This window comes from Tursiops truncatus, chromosome 20, assembly GCF_011762595.2.
Source record: "Tursiops truncatus isolate mTurTru1 chromosome 20, mTurTru1.mat.Y, whole genome shotgun sequence".
Lineage (NCBI taxonomy): Eukaryota > Metazoa > Chordata > Mammalia > Artiodactyla > Delphinidae > Tursiops > Tursiops truncatus.
The window spans coordinates 14,890,895-14,911,748 of NC_047053.1; the positions used below are offsets into that span (position 1 = coordinate 14,890,895).

Genomic DNA, 20,854 nt, shown 5'->3' on the forward strand with positions numbered 1-20,854 from the left:
TTTGTCTTTCTCTGTCTACCCAGTACTAGGTCTTGAACATCTTCCTATATCAATAAGAATTGGCTGTTTCAACAATAATTTGGTAATTGGTTATAAAATGAGTAATTTCACTACATTATTTTTATTACCCTTTGGTGGTGAAAGCCACCTTCAGCTGATCTCAGGAAAAAGATTCAGTTTACTCTCTTAGTAAACTGAATTCAAGGATCAACTTCCTGAGATGCTACATGCTGTGGAGTACCATATTTTGCTTTGTTTTTCCATGTAGGCACATTCTAGGTGGTTTTGTTAGGGTGAAGGCACTGCTGCCTAGAAGCAGTCGGGGCTGATGCCAGAGTTTGACTCCAGTGAGTCTCATGACTTGGTCTCGACTCTTGAATCTGGGCTGTGTTTCCCCTGAACAAAATGGTAAATAGCCTTCCAGCCTAACCAGGCAGAGTGACCACCCTCCCACCGCCGAAGTATTGTGAAAATGTGGCCACAGCATAGCATTACGGTTTCCACTAAAAAACCCCTCCCATTTACTCAGTACTTGGCATGATTTCATCTGAGCCATTCTCTTAGGAGGCTGGGAGGATACTGAAGTCTCCTCCACTTAAAAAGAATTTGTAGGTCTTTGGGGCCAGATTTTGATGACATTTTTAGATTACATCAGAAGGTAGGACAGAGAAGTTCTTTTTGGCACAAGAAAGAGGCATCTGAGGGTTGGATGAGACACAAATATTGTATATTCCCAGACGCACACATGACGGATATTAGGCAGTGTCCTCACGTGACCCGTTGAGAGGAAGGATACTGTGTGTCCTGCCAATTTCAGTATTTTTTCTGGAATCCCAGGCAAGCTGTTGGGTTGGGGTGGTGTTTTTTTTTTTGTTTTTTTTTTTAGCATATGTAGTTTTTCTTAGATGTTAAAGGTATTTCAGAAAAATCTTAGATGAGGATAAGAAGGGCAACATAAACCCACAAGTCACCCTGCCTCTTCCCTTTCCCTTTTGGTTCCATCCTGCCTTCCTGGTCTTGATTCACGGAGGGAGGGGCAAGCCCTGGGGAGTGAGAAAACCACAGAATCTGAGTCAGTAGATGTGGTTTCCGTTCCTGGTTCACCCCCTTGCTGCAACTTTGAGAAGTTTGCACAGTTCTGATCCTCACCTGACCCCATCTATAAAATGAAAATCAAGAGACCTAGCTCACAGGGTTATTGTAAATAAAAGTGTATATAATGTATATTATGCACCGTTAAGGGTTATTCAGAAGTGGTTCTCATGAAGCCCCTCCTGCAAGGCTACCCAGAGAACACACACGCATGTGCCATTCAGTTCCTCTAGCCACTGCCTTCCGCCACCAACAGACACACTAACTGTGTTAGAAACTGGAATGGAAGTGTCCTGGAATTTTCTGTATTGTGATGTTTCCTGAATTTTAAAAACTAAAATCTAGTGCTGGGGGTGTCACTTAGGCTGCTTTCAGCTGCAAGTAATAGAACATCTTCATCAACTGGGATTTCAGCAAGAAGCAGCACACGAAGATTATATGGGGAAGACTTTATAAAGGGACTGTTTACAAAGGTGTAGGACTGTAGTGGAATCAAGGAACTTATATCAGCAGGGCTGTTTGGTAATAGCTCCTGGGCCCAGAGAGGGATGGCGCAGTTACTAGAACCTGGACGGAGACTCCTGGAGAAAAGGCGCCTTCAGAGAGGAGCAGTAGCCTTCAGTCAGGGGACCCAGCCAGCCAGAGTGGCCCTGCGGGGAAGGAGCTACAGGACTAGAGGCCTGCCTTCACTCTCCTCCCTCCAGTCTCCTGCTGGGGCTCCCCATTAGCCAAACCCTGTGGAAGTCCGAAGACAAGGGGACCAGTGGAGGTGGTTCATACGTCAGCCTCCAGGGCAGAGAGCAGGGTAGAAAGGCTGAAGAGTGCATCGGCAGGAACCAGCACCCAGCTGTAGTAGTTAAAAAGTTGGACCATTTACCTTCTTTTGTAGCAAGAAGCACCGAAGTAGACTGTAATGGGCTCGGGGATGTAATCAGGGACTTTGGTGCTCTCATCTTCCTGCTCTACTTTGTGTTCTCCCTTGCTTAGTTAATAGCTTGGTCCTTGAATTTGCCTCATGATTGCCAGATATCTGCCACATGTCTAGGCATCTACATGTAAATTCCACCGCGTCTGGCTGAAAGAATGGGCATCTCAATTAGAGGAGAAGACTTTTCCCAGAAGCTCCCCACTAGACTGCCACCCACCCACCCCACCCCCACAGGACCACTGACCAGGACAGGGTCATATTCTTAAAACCAAGCACTGGGTAGGCAAATAGAATTTTCTGGACTGGTTAAAACAAATTCACATTCACTCTCTGGTGCTAGGGAAGTGCCACATTCCCTGAAACTGTGGGGCAGTGAACAGTCAAACCAAATCAGGCCTCTGCCAGTAAGGAAAAAGAGTAGGAATGCCTCTTGGGTATATAGCTGTTAGGGTCTGCAATCTATGATGTGTTGTCAAGAAACAGCACTTGTAGGCTACCTGCCAGGCTGACTGCCAAGTAGATTGGGCCTCTCAGACTCTTGCCCAGCTCTAGAGTACTGCTCCAGGGTCTGTCTGCTTAGAAGAGCAAAGAAGGAGAAGCCCCAGATTCCTGTGACGGTCTGAAGCTCTGTCAAGCCTTGCAGCTTAGGTCACCAAGAGAGGAAAGGCCTTGGGAAAATCCCACTCATTGTATTTGCAAAGAAATTCCATTTCCTCTCCAGGTGCTTAGATATCTTGTATTTCATATCTTCTCCCAGAAGGCACATGGTGGTTTTCCCAAAGAGATAGAGCTCTGATCCTAGCATTGTCAAGCACCATTGGTTGTCCAGAGTGGCACTGGGTGCTTAACGTGAGGTGGCAGCCCTCTGTTTGAGGGTATTAGCTTGGTACTTTGACCTCTTGGTGGAAGAGAAGTTTAACAAAGTGACTCTAGGCCCCTGTAGTGATTTATGAATTGGTTACAGTCTCTTAATCAGAATGTGAGAGGGTGGACCAAACAGTGACAGTCCCTCTGAAATACAAGAGACTTTTTGCATCTTTTAGTATGTCTTTAAGCCTCAGGGAGACTAATATTTAATAGTCTCCTTTAGACCTAAAAGTGAGGGTATCATAAAGGCACTGATACTGTTCATATCTAATTTTATTTTTTCTGTTTTTATAGCCGGGGGATGGGAGTGAGGGCAGGAGGAGGGGTGTGCGTGCGTGTGTGTGTGTGTGTGTGCATGTGTGCGTGTTGAAACCCTCCATTAAACTACCAGCAACCCTGTTTGTTATTCTGGAGTTGGATCGTTTAGATATCTGGCAGATTTATGTTCCATTAGACAAGTTCAGATTTCATGCATCTGCGAGGTGGACCATGTGTCTGAGATATTAGGTTCCAGTGTATAAGGGGCAAGGAAGAAAAACTGGGTGGTGGCCAGGGAGAGTTCGTGACACATGTCCTCATAGATGTTAGTTTTGATTGTTTGAATGTCCCTGTCACCAGGGCCAGAGGAGACAGAGCTGTCTTTCACCCTGGCTTTGCTGGTGAAGACATTGAAGTCTAGTTAGCTGGTACATAATGGTCAGCCAGCAGGAGGGAACCCAAGAATGAGAGGACATGGATTCCTGGTCAGGTGACAGCCAATCACAAGTAAGGTTTAAAGGATTTTCTTAACAGCTTTTCAGTGAAATAATCTTCAAGTATTTAGGACCACGCACAGTGCATGAAAATGCTCAATTGTTGATGCTTCTTCTCTTCCTTCTCCTCTTCTCTACAGGCTGCCTAATGCCCTAAGAAGTAACCATAAATAGTCTGATTTTACTGCAACTGATACTCCATTTTTAGCAATATTTTCCTCTATATAATTTTCTCAGAGTTGGTACTTTACCAAACATATAACAATAAGAAAGAAAGTGGAGGCAAGAGAATGGGACATCATGTGCATCCTGTCATTTAGCTTTCCTTCTTGCTCATTTACTAAGTAAAAGGGCAAATTCTTACCCAGAACGGCCCAGTCATCTCACGTGTGTCAGTGTGTTTATGTGCGTCCAAATTCAGGTCAGAGACCACGAACCTGAGACTTGTTTGCATCATCCAGGCCACAAACCAGCTCTGAAGTTCTTTCTGGCACTTGCTGCCTACCTGGAATAGGTCGCGGGAGTCAGCTGAATATAAACATTAACAGTTTAAAATAACAGATATGATCTAATGTCTTACACCTATTCCTACCAGTGACGGAGCATTAGAATAAACTGGCTTGAGAAAGGGCTTCATTGGGAGACAGTTTGGTGATACCAAGTAAAACTCATGATGCACATAGGCCTTGTGACCCACCTTTTTTCCCCTCCTGTATTTAACACCTTTGTGAAACCAAAGTGTGCACCAGGCACAAGAATGTCCGTGGCAGTGTTGTTCGTAATAGCTAAAACTGCTTATCAGCAGGGTGGATGAATAATAAATTGTGGCATATTCACTACACTCTATGAAATTACAGCTACACACATCGATGAGTCTTAAAACATGTTAGGCATAAAAAGTTGTAGAAGAATACATACAGTATGATTTCATTTATGTAAAATTCAAAACATACAAACTAAGCTATATATTGTTGGAACAAAACATGCGATGACACAATAAGGAAAAGGGAGGGAATGATAAGCACAAAATTCAAGTGATTGGCTACTAACCCCTGCACTGGGAGGAGAAGGGGGAATCAGGAAGGGCCACATGGAATAGCAGTGCTTTACAGGCTGTGGTAATGAGTATCATGACTATGTCAGAGAGCCGCCTGCCACTCTCCCTGCAGGTTTTACTGCAAAAATGAAAAAGGCAGCAGAATCAGACTTATTTTTGGATTGGGATTTTTCTTTCTCCTTTACAAGAGGTGTCAGTTTAATTCCAGAGCCCTGACCCAATACTTTCTGATGAATATCTTCCCCAAGAAGAGAAGGAAATCCCTGCTGGGTAAAGCAGCTATGATGTCAGCTACTTTCTCTGAGACTTGCACTGTTGGTGCCTATTAGCATAACATCAGTCTCTCGTTCCCTCTCAATTTATTAGTGATTTACAGGCAGTTTTTTTAAAACATACTTTGGAGGGTTCTCGGGATCATGAAAATTTCCCGTTTGCCTGTTGTCTGATGAGATAAGCTGTTCTTTACTATTAGGGTGAGAACAGCTACTCCCTGAGATATCTTCCCAGTGATTTGCATCACAGGACTTGTCCTGCCTTGGTGGGTGGCTGAGAGGACTTGGTGCAGGTTTGAACATCCTCATGATAGGTGAGGGATGGAAACTGGAGAACACAGTCCTATTTAGGTCAGGGAACAGGGTGTCAGACGAAAAAGAAGAAGCTTTAAGGGGAGCGCATTGGCACCCGTTGGTCACAAAGTATAGTTCGGGCCCACCTATCCAACCAGTCAGCTTGCCCCTCCCCACAGCCACTCACTCGTTTGGGGTGTGTGATACGTTGTCTCCTCCTAGGGGTGGCTGGAGTTCGTGCAGCTTGGAAAGGGGGAAAACCCCACCTTACACCCAGCTACTTGATTATAGCTTGTCTTCATAAACAAATTGACCTGCGCCCTACCCAGAAAAGCACCCTTCTGCTGGGCAGGCCTGAGTCAGAGAGAGCCCCACCCAAGCAGCAGGCAGGCGGGGGGGAGCTGAGAGCAGGTGCAGAGTTGAGCACAAACAGGGGTTCACATTAGTGCAGGCGTGTGACTCGGCAGAGATTCACAGGCAGCCAAGGCAGGTATGGCCCTGAGCCCAGGGTTAGTTGTTCTGGGCTGTTTCCATTCCACCCTGCGGCGAGGTAGCTCTTCATCAGCTTGTAAGTCATGGAAACCATACCCCCAGATGCCACATTTAGCGACCTGTTCCCTGCCCAGCCACAGGGCCACCTTTCTCTTTTTCATTGGAGCTTTGAGAACTGTGCTTCCTTGTTAGAGTGTGGTTTGAAATGAGATCTCATCAGACCTTCTCTCCATAAAATCAACCAAAGGATGGATGTGTGCATATAGTCTTTTTGGCCCACCTCCTTTTCCAGGGGTCACTTTAGCTTGATGGTTTTTATCCACAGATCCTCATGAAAGGGCCTGTACTTTACGCTTATCCTCTTCCGTTCTGATACCAACCTTTTTCTCCAGATTTACTAGCCTCATCTTTGCTTTCTCTTTTTTTTTGGCTGCGCCGCATGTCTTGCAGGATCTTAGTTCCCAAACCAGGGATTGAACCCGGGGCCATGGCGGTGAAAGCACTAAGCCCTAACCACTGGAACGCCAGGGAACTCCCTGTTCTTTGCTTTCTAATTCAAAAAAGATTACCACCCTCCTCACACTTCCACATCAGTGATTAATCCTATATCAGCTCTTTATCCCAATTATGAGAACTTATAATGGGCTCCAATTGATTATTTCTCTTTGTATTACTTGGATAATGTTTTGTGTTTTTTCCCCCCAGTTATTAATATTAATCAGGCTCATTTTTTTAATTCAAAAGTTGTAGACATACTACAGAGTGTAGAATTGTAAAGCCCTCCCCAAAAGTAAAAGCCCTGCCTTCCTTGAAAGAAACACTGTTACCAGTTTGGTGATGTTCCGTAGATATTTCACTATACTTATTCTGATATGGGAACTGACTATTCCAAGTGTGTTCAACATGCTTTTCACTTAATAGTGTACCTTGAACATCATTCCACTAAAATATTTGGCTGTTTTGGGTTTTTTTTAACTTTAAAAATGTATTTATTTATTTATTTTGTCTGCACTGGGTCTTAGTTGTGGCACATGGGATCTTTTAGTTGCGGCATGAGGACACTCTTAGTTGCGGCATGTGGGATCTAATTCCCCGACCAGGGATCAAACCCGGGCCGCCTGCATTGGGAGAGCAGAGTCTTACCCGCTGGATCACCAGGGAAGTCCCCTTGACTGTTTTTAATAGCCTCATATAAGTGTATGGACCATAATTTAAATAAATTTTTTTTGGTGTTGCAGTATTACAGTAAACGTCCTTATATGTATAGCTTTGTGCACTTATGTAGCAGTATTTCTCCAAGTAAAAATTTTAAAGGGAGAGTTGCTGTTTAAAGGGTTAGATTTTGAGACCTATTGCCAGGTTTCATTCTTTAAAATTCTACAGTTCACACTCCTATCAACTGTGTATTATGAGAGGGCTAGTTTGACCAAACCATCATCAAGAGCTTCATAAGAGCTAACAACTATCTTAGCTCTTATAAGTCTGATAGTAAAAAATCAGATCTCATATTCATTTGTTTTTGTTGTTTGCTGTTAGTGAAATTGAGCCTCTTTTCAACTGTTGATTACCTACTTCCACTGGGCATTAACAAAGCATCTTGCAGGTTAAGTTTATCTGGGAGCGGTTTCCTGGGAGGGTATTGATTGTTTTCACAAACCAGAGTAAGGCGTTTCCTATGTATGTCCTCCACAGCAAACAGCGGCATAACAAGCTCTGGCGGTCTCATTCAGATAGTGACCTCTCGGACCACCACGAACCCATCTGCAAAGCAGGACTAGAACTCAACAAGAAGGAGATCACCACCTCAGCAGACCAGATTGCCGAGGTCAAGACCATGGAGAGTCACCCACCCATACCTCCCGTCTTCGTGGAACATGTCGTCCCACAGGATGAAAATCAGAAAGGCCTGTGTACCAAAGAAAGAATGATCTGCTTGGAGTTTACTTCTAGGGAATTTCATGCCGGACAGATTGAAGATGAATTAAACCTAAATGACATCAATGGATGCTCATCAGGGTGTTGTCTCAATGAATCAAAATTCCCTCTTGACAACTGCCATGCATCCAAAGCCTTAATCCAACCTGGACAGGACCCAGAAATGGCCAACAAGTTCCCAGACTTAACAGTGGAAGATTTGGAGACAGACGCACTGAAAGCAGACATGAACGTCCACTTACTGCCCATGGAAGAATTGACATCCCGCCTGAAAGATCTCCCCATGTCCCCTGATCCTGACTCACCGAGCCCCCAACCCAGTTGCCAGGCTGAAGTCTCAGATTTCAGTACAGATCGCATTGACTTTTTTAGCGCGCTAGAGAAGTTTGTAGAGCTTTCCCAAGAAACCCGGGCCCGATCTTTTTCTCACTCAAGGATGGAGGAACTGGGTGGAGGAAGGAGCGAGAGCTGTCGACTGTCAGTGGTCGAAGTAGCCCCTTCCGAAGCGACCGCTGATGACCAGAGAAGCAGCTCTCTGAGTAATACTCCCCATGCATCTGAAGAATCTTCAATAGATGAGGAACAGTCAAAGGTAAAAACTGTCTTTATAGTTCTATGCCTAATGAAGTTCTCTTTAATGACAAAATATTTGGGACTCTGCTATGTTCACTATATTTTTGATGTTGCTAAAGATTTAGGAAGGCGATGTGAGAGAGACAGTCTGGCGTGAAAATTTAGGGTTTAAATATTTTTCTAAATCAGTTGCCTTTCAAGGAATTTATCTTTCCAGGCTTTTGGTGTCATTGGAAGCACTTCTGAGAGGGGATGAGGGAAGAAGGGATTAGCCAAAACAAATGTCCTGCCTGACCAAGGAGAAGGTCCCCTGTGGACCTCCGCAGTTCAGATCAAATCTCACCAACAGTGAGGTGCCAGGGACTGATCTGTTGCTTGAGTGAGACGTGTGTCTCTCTGAGAGGATGCATTTGTTTGGGAAATTCTTTCTGCCTCAGAAAATTCAAAGACTAAACGTGTGTTAATAGTTGTTGGAGTAGCAACTGACTCCCATGCTGAGTTCTTGCTATTAATAACATCTCTGAATTGTTCCTCATTGCAGACGCTGTGGTATTCAAGAATTGAGGGATGGTTTGGGGAAATGACTTGGGAGCAGACAGAATCCCAAGATTCGTCTCAGTGGCATGAGTTCTTATGAGCCGTCTCAGACCAGGGAAAGAATTACTATATATCATCAACTCTAAGACTCACACTTATTCTCATTTTGACTTTTGAAATTGGGTTGCATCTTAAAAAACAATGGTATCTTATGTCAGTATAATACAGTAATTGGGAAGCAAGTGGGGACAGATTTACTCTAACATAAATGAAGTCATTTCACGATTTCAGTGGAGCTGACTAGATTCTTGACATCTCCTGATTGCTGTCTACTTATATTTACCACCTCGTTCACTCATCTGTTCTCTCTCTTCTTAACTACCCCAGGGCAGTTGTTGCCTCTGCTTCTGTCTTCTCCTCTCCCCAAAAGCTATGCCTCTATTTCGTTTCTACCGGGAAAATCAGAATGCCTGAGCTCTCCTTTGGGCTAATGGATGTAGTGGCTCTGACAGAAATAGCTTTTCTGCAAAGTTCTGGTCATATGGGCACTCTCTCCGCAGCCCATGCACACACTGGGCCCGCTGTGGCTTCTCTCCCAGCCTTGGCAAGTTTGCCTCTGCCTGATGTCCCAGCAGATTTCTCCCAAAGGCATAACTGATCTTGTTAGTTTGTACTAGCTCTGACTCTTTTTGAAGGAGAAAGACAAGAACAATTCCTAGGGAAATACTGTACCTTGAAGGTTTATAAAAATGTTAACAAAGTAGATTGATGGTTATAATGATGTTGCTTTAAGAGATGTCCAAGGGCCATTTCTAAATTTTGAAATTCTTATTTTTTTACAGTAGGACTTGATTTTGCATTGGCCAGTTTTCTTTGGCCTTGTTCTAAACCCATCTGGGAATATGTAACTGGTGGAACACTAAAATGTCAGATTCGCAGTTTCTAAGTTTGCTCGGGCACGTGGCTGCATAAGCCAAGGAAGAAGCCATGTGAAACCTAGGAACTGTGCAGTCAGATATAGAGTGCCCCCATGTGCTGGGATGCGGCTGCTGGGAGAAGCAGTGGGAGGATATGGACAAAAGCTGGCAAGACAAAGGACAGAAGAGAGCAGTGAGTCTCCAAATCAGACATCCAGCTTCCTCTAACACTGGGCATATTTAAGGTGGCCACTGAGCCCTTCAGTGGAACTCTTCCCCTTGAACCAAGTTAGGATCAAACTGGAAGGGGATAGGTGGGATAGGCTAGAGAGGAAAGGTTTCATTTACCCCAGTATGGCCTAAATCCTGAAGGCTCATGGTCTTAGGAAAATAAGGATTATAGGAGCCTCCAAGGCTACTTGCTGTTTACTTTTGGAGCAAGATACTGGATTAGAATCCTATTTGAGTCAACAGAACACAAGTTTACTAGACAGTGACACAACCTATGACTAATTTTGTATCTCTGCCTTTGATGAATCCGGTTTTTTCTTGTACGACAGAACAGAATACAACCCCAGGCAGAGGACAGTCCCAGGCACTCCATGATTTGTGTCCTCAGAGAGCCAGAAGGTTCTCCTGGATCAGAGGATTAGTAAGCAAAAAATCTGGCATTTTCAATTAGATTACAGTTAGCCATAACCATCTCACTGTTTTCTCTTCTTAGGCAATCTCAGAACTGGTCAGTCCAGACATCTTCATGCAGTCTCACTCAGAAAATGCAATTTCAGTCAAAGAAATCGTCACTGAGATTGAATCCATCAGTCAAGGAGTTGGACAGATTCAAGTGAAAGGCGACATCCTAGCCATTCCATGCCATACACCAAAGAAGCACATCGTCCATGAGCTGCCCCTTGAGAGGGCCCAAGCCGCAGAGAACAAACCTGGAAATCTGGAGCAGAGTGGAGTTTCCTGCACAGCCCAGCCTGAACTAGCCAAAGACTCAGGGAAGTGGGAGCCAGAAGGGTGCCCAGTGGCACACTCATCCACCACAGAGTTGGAAGAAGAGGAACCAGCTGAGGGGGAACCAGAGCTCTGGGGCCCAGGGATGCCCCCGGGTGCCAAGTGGTGCCCCGGGTCCGTGAGGCGAGCCACCTTGGAGTTTGAGGAGCGCTTGCGGCAGGAGCAGGAGCAGTACGGTGCTGCCCCTGCTTGTGCCTCGTTGTCCACTCGTAAGAATTCCAAGAATGATTCTTCTTCTGTGGCAGATGTGGCATCAAAAGGGAGGAGTGATGAAGCCACCCTAGAACATGCATTTGTCCCCAGGGAACCAGAGACGAGCAAGGGCAAAGGGAAATGCAGTGGGTCTGAGGCTGGCTCCCTACCCCATTCTGAGCAGCATGCCATCGTTCCAGCACCCGAGCTGCCGGAGTCTCACCCGTTGCCAGCTCCTCAGAAGTGCCCAGGGTCAGGTCCCAGAACACAGCAGGAAGGAGTCCTGAAGGAGCAGAGGACTTCGGTCTTATGCCAGGGACCTGAGACACCAGCAGTCCCTCTGCCTCTTCCCAAGAAGATAGAAATCGTTGAATACACCCACACAGTCACGACACCTGATCACGGGCCAGAGGGGGAAACAGCCACCAGTGAAAAGAGTGGGGAGCAGGGACTGAGGAAAGTGAAAGTGGAGGAGTCCGTTACTGTCCTCTGTGCACTGGATGAAAATCTGAACCGGACACTGAGCCCCGACCAGGCTTCTCTGCACCCCAGAGCGCTACCTCTGCCTCACTCTTCCTCTCCCGAGCCTGAGCACGGCAGGCCCGCCCACCCAGCCCCCACCCTGAGCAGCCCTGGAGACGGGGGCAACAGCCCAGCAGCTGCCCTGGAGACGGCAGCGCCTCCTGTCAGTCACTCAGCCCACGTACTTGGTGCCAGCTTGGCTTACCTGCATCCCCAGACGGTGGTTCACCTGGAAGGCTTCACAGAGCAAAGCAGCACCACAGACAATGAGCCCTCTGCGGAGAAGGGCAGCTGGGAGGAAAGTCAGGAGGGCCCCCTCTCCAGGGGCAGTGGAGTGCCATATCAGGGCTCCCAGGTAAGTAGCGAAGACCTGTGTTTAATTAGCAGACTCGGTGACAGTGTTGGGGAGCAGCAAGAAAAACTGGACCCATCACCTGTAGCCTGTCAGCTCCCACACAGCCCTAGTAGTGACGGTATAAAGGGTCTCAGTCACAGCCCCAGTGGGGTGAAGGAACGCGCTAAAGAAATCGAGTCCCGAGAGATTTCCCAGGTAGGGCTCCCCAAACCATCGCAAATGAGGCGTTCAGCTTCCCTCGCCAAGTTAGGTTACCTGGACCTCTGTAAAGACTGTTTACCGGAGAGGGGGCCTATCTGCTCTGAGTCCCCTCATCTCAAACTGCTCAGAATGGGCTCGGGAATGGAGGCCCAGGAGCCCCCAGAAAACCCAGATGCTCCCCAGAACCTAGAGCCCACCAAGTGGTTCATAGAGCAACTCAAAACAACAGAGTGTATCGCACAGAGCAAGCCGGTGGAGAGGCCTCTTGTACAGTATGCCAAAGAATTTGGTTCCAGTCAGCAGTGTTTGCTCCCCAGGGCAGGACCTGAATTGACTAGTTCTGAAGGAGGCCTTCCTTTGGTACAGACCCAGGGACTGCAGGGTGCAGGCCCAGCTCCAGGGCTGGCTGTAGTGCCCCGTCAGCAGCACGGCAGAACTCACCCCCTAAGGAGACTGAAAAAAGCAAATGATAAAAAACGGACAACCAACCCCTTCTATAATACCATGTGATTCTGAGCCTCTATATGTGACTTTCTGAAAGAAATGTTTGTAAAAGGGGCAGGTGTAATATGTAAGGAACATGCACTTTATTGGTTAATTTTATAATACTTTGGTCATTTTACTGTTCCTGGCGCATGCAGGGTTTGGTTTTTTTCCTCTGTGTGTGTGAGAGAGAGAGAGAGTTTGATTTGGACGGCAAGACCATTTTATCATTTTTTATTTTTGGAAAATGCAAACCTCAAAGAATACTCATTTTCAAAGAACACCTTTATCAAAGGCAAATTGCTGTTTTTCAGTCTACTGCCACCTGCTCCTCATTTTGCCCCCTGAGGGAAGGCATGCTTGCTTGATTGAGGAAGGAAGCAGATGGGGAAGGTGGGGTTGAAGCTGGGAATTGGAAATGCTGCCCCAGGCCTGTGTGATGATGGTTAGGTCTCCAGACCTGATGCATTGGATTCACTGAAGGGGGCAGCCCAACGTCAGCATGCTCTCAGACTTGGTCCCCAGCCCCTTGGAGTTGCCGAAATGGGCAGGTTCTGCTTTGCTCTCAAAGAGGGTCTTCCAGAATTCATTTCTCCTGGTCTCCAGAGTGTATCATTACAAAAAGGCATGATAATTGGCTGGCTTTGTAAACTTATCAAGCAAATACTTTTTTACCCCAAGCAAAGAATTTTATTAAATTTAAAATGAACTCCAAAGGATTTCTGAGAGGTCCTCTCTAGAGGAAAGCAGAAGAAGAGAAGGAGGTGAAATTGGGGGTGGAGAGGCCACCACTGCCCAGTATCTTCCAGGTGGACGGGCTCCACACAGGTGGTCATCCTACCCCACCCCACCCCCCATCCCCTGGAAATGTGCCCTGCAGCATTCTCCCAACTAAAACACAATAGGGACAAGTTTGAAAAACAGCAATTAAAAGTCAGTGTGTTCTTGTAAAGTGAATACATATGTAGGGTTTTAACCCTTTCGTTACTTGAATAATTCTGTGGGCCTTCTAAGTTTAATGGCCATATTTTTTCCAATTTATTTTCCTCCCTCATGCTGTTTCTCCCAGTGCTGCCTATTTTTTTTAATTTTGTAGGTATTTGAATTGTTACATTACATATGTATAACCTCCATTGAATGCAAAGTTTTCTTTTTAATATTATCACTGTTAACACTTGACATAAGTTTTTTTTTTGTTTTTCCTGGAAGAGTTGTCATTTCTCTAGTTTATACACAGTACTTATGTACATAATGTTGTCACTTTCTTACATTGTTTTGTTGTTAATGTTGTATGTTGTAGGGTCTTTTTGACTTATCCATTTTAAGAAATAGTAAAGCTGCAACTGGAAAACATACGGACACCACAGAAATAAGACTGATGGGTGTTGGTAGGAATCTGCAGAGTATATATTGATGGTGGTTTTTTTTAAAATGGAGACTTCTAATCACCAGCTCCTGCCAAATTATGCGTTAGTAACTTCCTCCTCAGAGAAACCCCTAAAGGCTCCCATTAGATCACAGTTTGACTGAAGGCTAATTTCTCTTTGAGACTGAAATCCCAGAACGTTGTTCACCACTAGCTGAACCAGAGCCAGGGAGTATATGTGAGTGTTACCGCTGCCCAGGGTGGAAGCTCCTAATGGATTAGGCTGAAGGGCTGCAGGGAGGCCTCGGCCAAGGGCAGGCACCCTTAAATGACCGCGTTTAGGATGCTGTTGCTTTGCTGCTATTGTGGAGGTCCTTAACACAGGAGCACCTGCCATAAACAAGCCTATTTCAGCTTCTTACAGAAAACATATTTAGCTTGGGATGGAACACCACTGCAGCTCATCAAAACTGAAGAGGTTTGCAAATTTGCTTCCTGTTTGCTTTGGTGGTTGTCCCCATTGCTGAGAGGTTGACCGAGCACAGACCTAAGATTTAGGTTTGGGGTTCATCACAGCACTTAGAGGAAAAAGATGCACAGACTGTCAAAGTGATGTCAGAGGCCAGAGTTCGATGAGGACAGGTGGTATGGTGACCCAAAGGAGAGAGAAAAGGTGGACTGAGGCCACTCGTACGTGTTCAAGAGGAGCTGTGAATCCAGTTGCCGGGTGGAGGCTGTAGTTGGGTCTGACATCACTGCCAGGAGGCAGATTGGACAGAAACCTCCTGCTCTTAAGTGTTTTTATGGTGTAGTAATGATATGTACCTGTGCTGTCCCTAAATAGTTTCCTTAAATGTTCAAATGTGTCATCCACACAGCTTTGTGGCTCCAGGATATTTAATGTGTTGTAAAATGTTTTACTAGGTGGCATGTTCCAGTGTGAGGAGGCTTGCAGGACAGGGTTATGAATTTCCAGGGCTCATCCATCTAAACTGCCCTTTCTTGTTGAGGCAGTTCCATCACCAATATGTTGGCGAAAGGAGAGGAAACTGTGGCAGGGGTGGGAAGAGGAGGCTTTGCATGGAGGTTAAGAGAGTAGCGTCCACTCAGTTAATCCCTTGAGATGGTGACATCCCTCACATTAAGAAGTACACACAGGGTCGACAGTGTTGCACTGTTCTCTCTTCTTTTCCCAGCCACTGTGTTTAATGCTCACTCTCACTGCATTAAAGAACAACAAAGATTGGGAGTGGGGGAACCTCAAATGCTGTGAAGAAAAACAAAACCTTTTTTTTTTTTTTTAAAGAGTAGAGGAGGTCTTGCTCTGCCTTTTTTTTTTTAATAATTATACTTTTTATCATTTAATTTACCTGCCTAAATAAACATTCTCTACACAAGGTCTGTAATTCAGCCATGCCATAGGGTTTTGCCAGCCCTCAGACTCCCAAAACCGAGTGTTCTTGTGCTATTTATGTAGCTGAGCACTGTCCAGGGGAAGTACATGACGGCCTATCAAGAACTTTCTAAACTTTATTCTCTTCAGACGGATAATCTCAGGTGGCCTGTTTCCCTTTTCTGTTCATGGAAAAGCCAGACCCGAAACAGCAGGTCTGGTAGATTGACAGAGATGAGTAGGAAAAGTTTGGACCTCTCGCTCAGTGCCTCTCTTTATTTTGAAAACCATCATAGTCTGACTCAGAATTATTCTGGAGGGATTGTGTGTGTGTGTGTGTGTGTGTGTGTGTGTGTGTGTGTGTGTGTATGTGTGTGTAAAAAGTAACACTGTGGTGCATGGGATAAAAGCCCCAGGAGCACACAGATTTTGAGCTGTAATCTGGATGGTTACCTGGTCAGTAGGAAGGAGAGAAACCCCTTTTTTGATTTTAGAAACACTTAGGAGTAGTTTGTACTATAGCAGATACACAGTACAGTAGTGTAGTAATACTCATCTCTCCTCATTTTGGTTGCCTTTCAGATTCCGAATGTTTAGGATCATTCCTAACATTTCAGGCTCTTTATCTAGCATTTTCCTGGTTCTGTACCTTTATCCCAACTGGTATTTCCTCTTTCTCATTTTGGGAACTACCAAGAGCCCCAAGGACAGCCTGAGGATGACAGCCCAGGCTCTGAGGTCCCCTCCTGCTAAAGGGCCCCAGACAGATGGCTCTTGGATAGACTTGAAGCTTCTGAGACATAGCAGCTCACAGAAATCTTCATTTGTTCCATCTGAGGATTTCAGTTCTGAAGTGATCTAGCCATGTTTGGTAAAGATGTTTTTGTGGGAACTGTTTCTCTCTCTCTCTATTTTTTTTTAAAGAAAGCATTATGCAAAAAGGGTCTCTTTCAAGGGCATTTTAAATTTTTTAAATAAAGCCATTCTTTGGCTTTTTTGAACTGTTTGTGGATATTTTGTTTACATTGTGAATATTAAAACGTGCATCATCTTGATGGCCGCTCAGATTCCTCCTCCAGGCACCTAGCCCTGGCCATCCTGTGAGCCCTCACACTGAGCAAGGTCAGCCTTATGGGTAAGTGGGGAAAACCTGGAGCTGACTTCCATCTGTGTCTTGCACTCCCATCCAACACTCTGTATGGAAATATTCATCATTTCCTCAGTGATGGTGTGTCTTATAGTGATGGTTGTAATGGTGAATGGCTAGTGTCGTTTTTGTCTAATTTTGTTTTGCTTTTTGATGGTAGATTAGATGAAATTTTAGCTATTTCAGCACCAATCCAACTTAAAAACATCTTGGATTTGTTTTCCCTTCCAAACTAAAAGATTAAGGCATGTATTAGGCATAAGTGTATTTGCTGCCGTGACTCATCCGACGGCTATATCAGGAAAAAGCCTCCTGCTACCAAAGCAGGAAGCTGCACACTCCTAACCCTTCTCCAGGGCTTGGGGTCCCTTGATGCCATGGAGAGCTATTGCAAGGTGCTTCTGTACTTTTCTGGCCTGGAAGTGGAGGGTGCCTGCGCCTGGCTCCTGCTATGAAAAGAGAACCAGCCTCACTTTCTCAGTGCCCCAGAGATCTGGGACAGGATTTCTAAACTGGAATCATCCCTCATCAGCTTGAAGATGTCCCAAGGGGTATACGACTAGTGCTGCCATCTGTGTCCTCACAGCAACACTGGTGGCAGCATCCTGTGCACACATGGAGAGCTAATACCCAGGGCTTAACTCAAGTTGATGACCCAGTCTGGAAGCTGGGTAACTGGCCCTGAAATGTTTCCCAATCAGTAAATCCACAGGGAACTGTTTGGTTTTTATGTTTTATTGGAATTTGGTTTGCTTGGCATAGCTTAAGGTGCCTTTTCTTTCTTTCTACTTTAATTTTGTAGGACTTGTTCTAAATGTAGAAAACAAGTCCAAAAGACTCTCCCACTGACTGTTACCTTTGCCCCAGGCCACCCCAAACTTTTATGCTCACATTTTATTAAATAAAGCAGGTGCTCCCTGGAATCTCTGGGACCTTTTTGAGGCGTTTGAAGCAGAATATAAAGAGTGGTCTCATCTCCTTCCTTAATCTTCCTGGTGGTTGGGATGTTCCACTTGTATCATAGGTTTTTTTATTACTGATGTGCTCCGCTGTTTTTAAATGTGAACTTGTGCGCAAATGTGCAGATTCAATGTTCTTGTTACAGATTGAATAAATTTTTATTTTGAAGATGAAACGTGTACTTGATCAAGTGCAACAAAAGAGGGGGTTGCTTAAAGGTGGAGGGATTGGAAGAGAACACTGATGGTAAACATGATGCAATTCTCGTTGATTGATCTCCCTCCCTTAGGAGAGAGCTGAGCTCTGGGAAAAAATATAACTTTCTGCCTCTCACAAAATGAAGACTGAATGGGAAATGGGATCACTAAAGATTATTTCAGACAGTGTGGCTCCAATCAAGTGACCACGCTGGGAACTTGCCTGGTCAAAGAGGCTCTTGCCAAAGCCACCACCTGAACGTTAGGAGAATGAATAAGCAAAGGGACCAAAATTCCGCCACCATCTGTGGTACAAAGTGTTCTGGGACAGCTGCCGTGACGCGCCCCAGCAGAGACTGGATTTCTTGGGTAGGTGAATTCTCTGGACATTAACAAGACAGAGTTCACAAGCTTTCGGCACAAGGCACTTCAGTTCACTGAAAGGTTTCTAGAAACAGGGCATGAGTTTCCAAAGAAGTAAAAGCTTAACCCTCTCCCATCATTAGAAGAGAAGAGAAGCACTTGATGTCAGTGGTAGAGGAAGAGAGATGGGGCCAAAGAGCAGTTCCCTAAAACGGGCGCGGGGGGGCGGTGCGGATTGCCTGGTGGTCCAGTGGTTAGGACTCCGTGCTTTCACTGCCGAGGGCGCGGGTTCAATCCCTGGTCAGGGAACTAAGATCCCGCAAGCCCTGCGGCATGGCCAAAAACAAAAACAAACAAACAAAAACAGGCTGGGGGGAGGGGTCTCCACTTCTCCCACCCCTCCACAGACCCATCATGAGATATTTAGTGGTGCCACTCATCACATATAAAGCAGCTCTACTATCTAGGGAAAGCTCAGTTTCCAGAGAAAACACTGCCTTGAACTAAAATTAAGTCAGCCTGCTTCAGTCTGGATCGTCCATATCAAATGAGATGGGCACACCACTGGTCTCTGGCTGGAGTGCCAGAGTGCATGATGGTGAAGGCAAGGTCATTTCACAAAATATTCTAGGGGTGCCTGGAGTCCCTGACCCTGATCGGTCATGGCTTTCTAGCCAAAGCAAATGGACCAAATCATGTCTAAGTTGCCAGGCCACCTCTTCCAGAAAACGGCTTTATGAAAGATGAAGTCTATGCCTATCTTTTATGGATTGCTATTCAGATGGGTAACAGTTCAAATGGATAACAGCAAGGGAAAGCACCAAGTCCAAGTAGCTTCTTCCACTGATTGGCTCTTTGTGCCTTGGCTCCACCTACCCCCCAGCTCTGCCAGGCCTTGGCAGCCAGAAGAAGGCTAGAGGGCAGAGCTGAGCCATGCCAGCTCTAAACAACACCTGTAAGTTCCTGCTCTTGTACCTGGAGAGCAACCACCCCCCCACCCAGGTCATGGAACTGAAGGCAGAATGGATTGAAGGATTCCTGCTTCTGGGCTTCCCTGGTGGCGCAGTGGTTAAGAATCCGCCTGCCAATGCAGGGGACACGGGTTCGAGCCCTGGTCCGGGAAGATCCCACATACCGTGGAGCAACAAAGCCCATGCCCACAACTACTGAGCCTGTGCTCTAGAGCCTGCGAGCCACAACTACTGAGCCCATGTGTCACAACTATTGAAGCCCGCATGCCTAGAGCCCGTGCTCTGCAACAAGAGAAGCCACCACAATGAGAAGCCCACGCACCACACGCGTGCAGACCCAACGCAGCCAAACATGGACGGAAGGGAGGGAGGGAGGGAAAGAAAGGATTCCTGCTTCCTAGTCCCAGACCCTTACCTCTAGAATGGAGTACCTGGCTCTCTTTAAAGAGGAGAAAAGGAGATGGGAGAAGAAAAACTGCCGTTTCAGGGTAGGAGACAGCATGTCAAATCCCTTCTCTGCCAACAAGTGGTGCAGACTTGAAAAGCACCTGACCCAGCCCTTTTCGCTTTACAGCCCAGAAGAGCTGGAAAAATAGGGTGACTGAGCAACGGCTGAAACTCCAGCTTTGTAATCAGTATAGGCATCCTTTCCTCTGTGCCACAAGCGTATCTCTCAATATCAGCACTTGTGAGAGAAGGTGGCCTTCAGGGAGAGACAAAAATGCATGGTGCTGAAAAGCTGGACACAGACACCAGACCTCTTGGGTAAGAATCTCAGCTGTACTACCTACCAGTTGAGTGATGCAAAAGCTATTTAACCTCTTTGTGCCTCAGTTTCCTCACCTGTAAAATAGGGGTAATAATGGTACCCATCTCAGAAGACTAGTATCAGAATGGAATTAATATGTGTAAAGCCCTTAGTACAGTGTCTAGCTATTGTTATTAAGGAGCTACTGAGTCACTCAGGTGTTTTCCTCCTAATCATGTGCCTGGAATCTTCAGGTAAAAGGGAGATGTCTCATCTACCCTCATGCCCCCCCCCCACCAATGCCATAATTATTTCTGGGGCACCTGTAACAGTTTCTGGTTCTGATCCCCACAAGCCACTGAATACTTGGACTCTTCCTGAGAAACAAGCCTTGTGAGAGCCTTTGAAGTTCCCACCACCTTCCCTCCCTTTACCCCCAATGCTAATCTCTACCCTCTGGAAGGCTGTGTTCCATTGATTTCCAGGTGTGTCCTGGAGAGTGAGAAGTAATAACCGGTCCCCTGTTGCTCTCCAGGGCCTCATGATCCAAAGGAAGAAATCCAGGCAGTGGGTGAGCACTGGAAACACAGCAGCTACAGGGACTAGTTCTTCACTGGCTGCATTCTGATCAGGTTTCTTTTTGTCTCCTCCTTAACCCTGGTCAATACTCAGATCCGCGGGTCTGGAAGGGAGTGGGAGGGGGCAGGGGCTTCCCTGGAACACAGTCGGGCACCAATTCAAACAAGGCCCTCAAGACTTTAGGAGTCAGGCTGAGTGTCTAAAAGACCCGTGCCAGGGCTCCCCTGGTGGTGCAGTGGTTAAGAATCCACCTACCAATGCAGGGTACATGCGTTTGAGCCCTGGTCCGGGAAGATCCCACATGCCTCGTGTCCACTAGAGAAAGCCCACCCAACGAAGACCCAACGCAGCCAAAAATAATAAATAAATAAAATAAATAATAAATTTATTTTAAAAAACAATGAAAGACCCGTCCGTGCCAGCCGCTTTCCCTTGAACCTGGTGTTCACTTTTTTTTCTCCCACACCCCTATCACCGATTTTTAGGCTGCTTTGTGCCCTGTTCCGTGGAATCTTCTCTAACGGGGTGAAGTGCCCAGTACAGTGACAGTGGTCGCTATTGCTATTAATAACAGTAACATTCACAGGCCCCTGTCGGGTACCCTCACAGCTGCCCTGGGCCAGCCTAGGCCCTCATCCAAG

At 46.0% G+C, this 20,854-nt stretch overlaps 1 protein-coding gene across 4 annotated transcripts in view; it reads left to right on the top strand.

Annotated features, from left to right (window-relative positions):
- SSH2 (slingshot protein phosphatase 2) overlaps positions 1–17,530 on the top strand; it is a 245,432-nt gene extending 227,902 nt beyond the window's left edge. For all 4 annotated transcript variants that reach the window (XM_033847851.2, XM_033847852.2, XM_019926975.3 and 1 more), the window contains 2 exons: positions 7,447–8,281; positions 10,441–17,530. In XM_033847851.2, the coding sequence (XP_033703742.1) occupies positions 7,447–8,281; positions 10,441–12,516 (2,911 nt within the window). In that variant the 3' untranslated portion in view covers positions 12,517–17,530. The remainder of the gene's footprint in view (positions 1–7,446; positions 8,282–10,440) is intronic.
- The last annotated feature ends 3,324 nt before the right edge of the window (positions 17,531–20,854 follow it).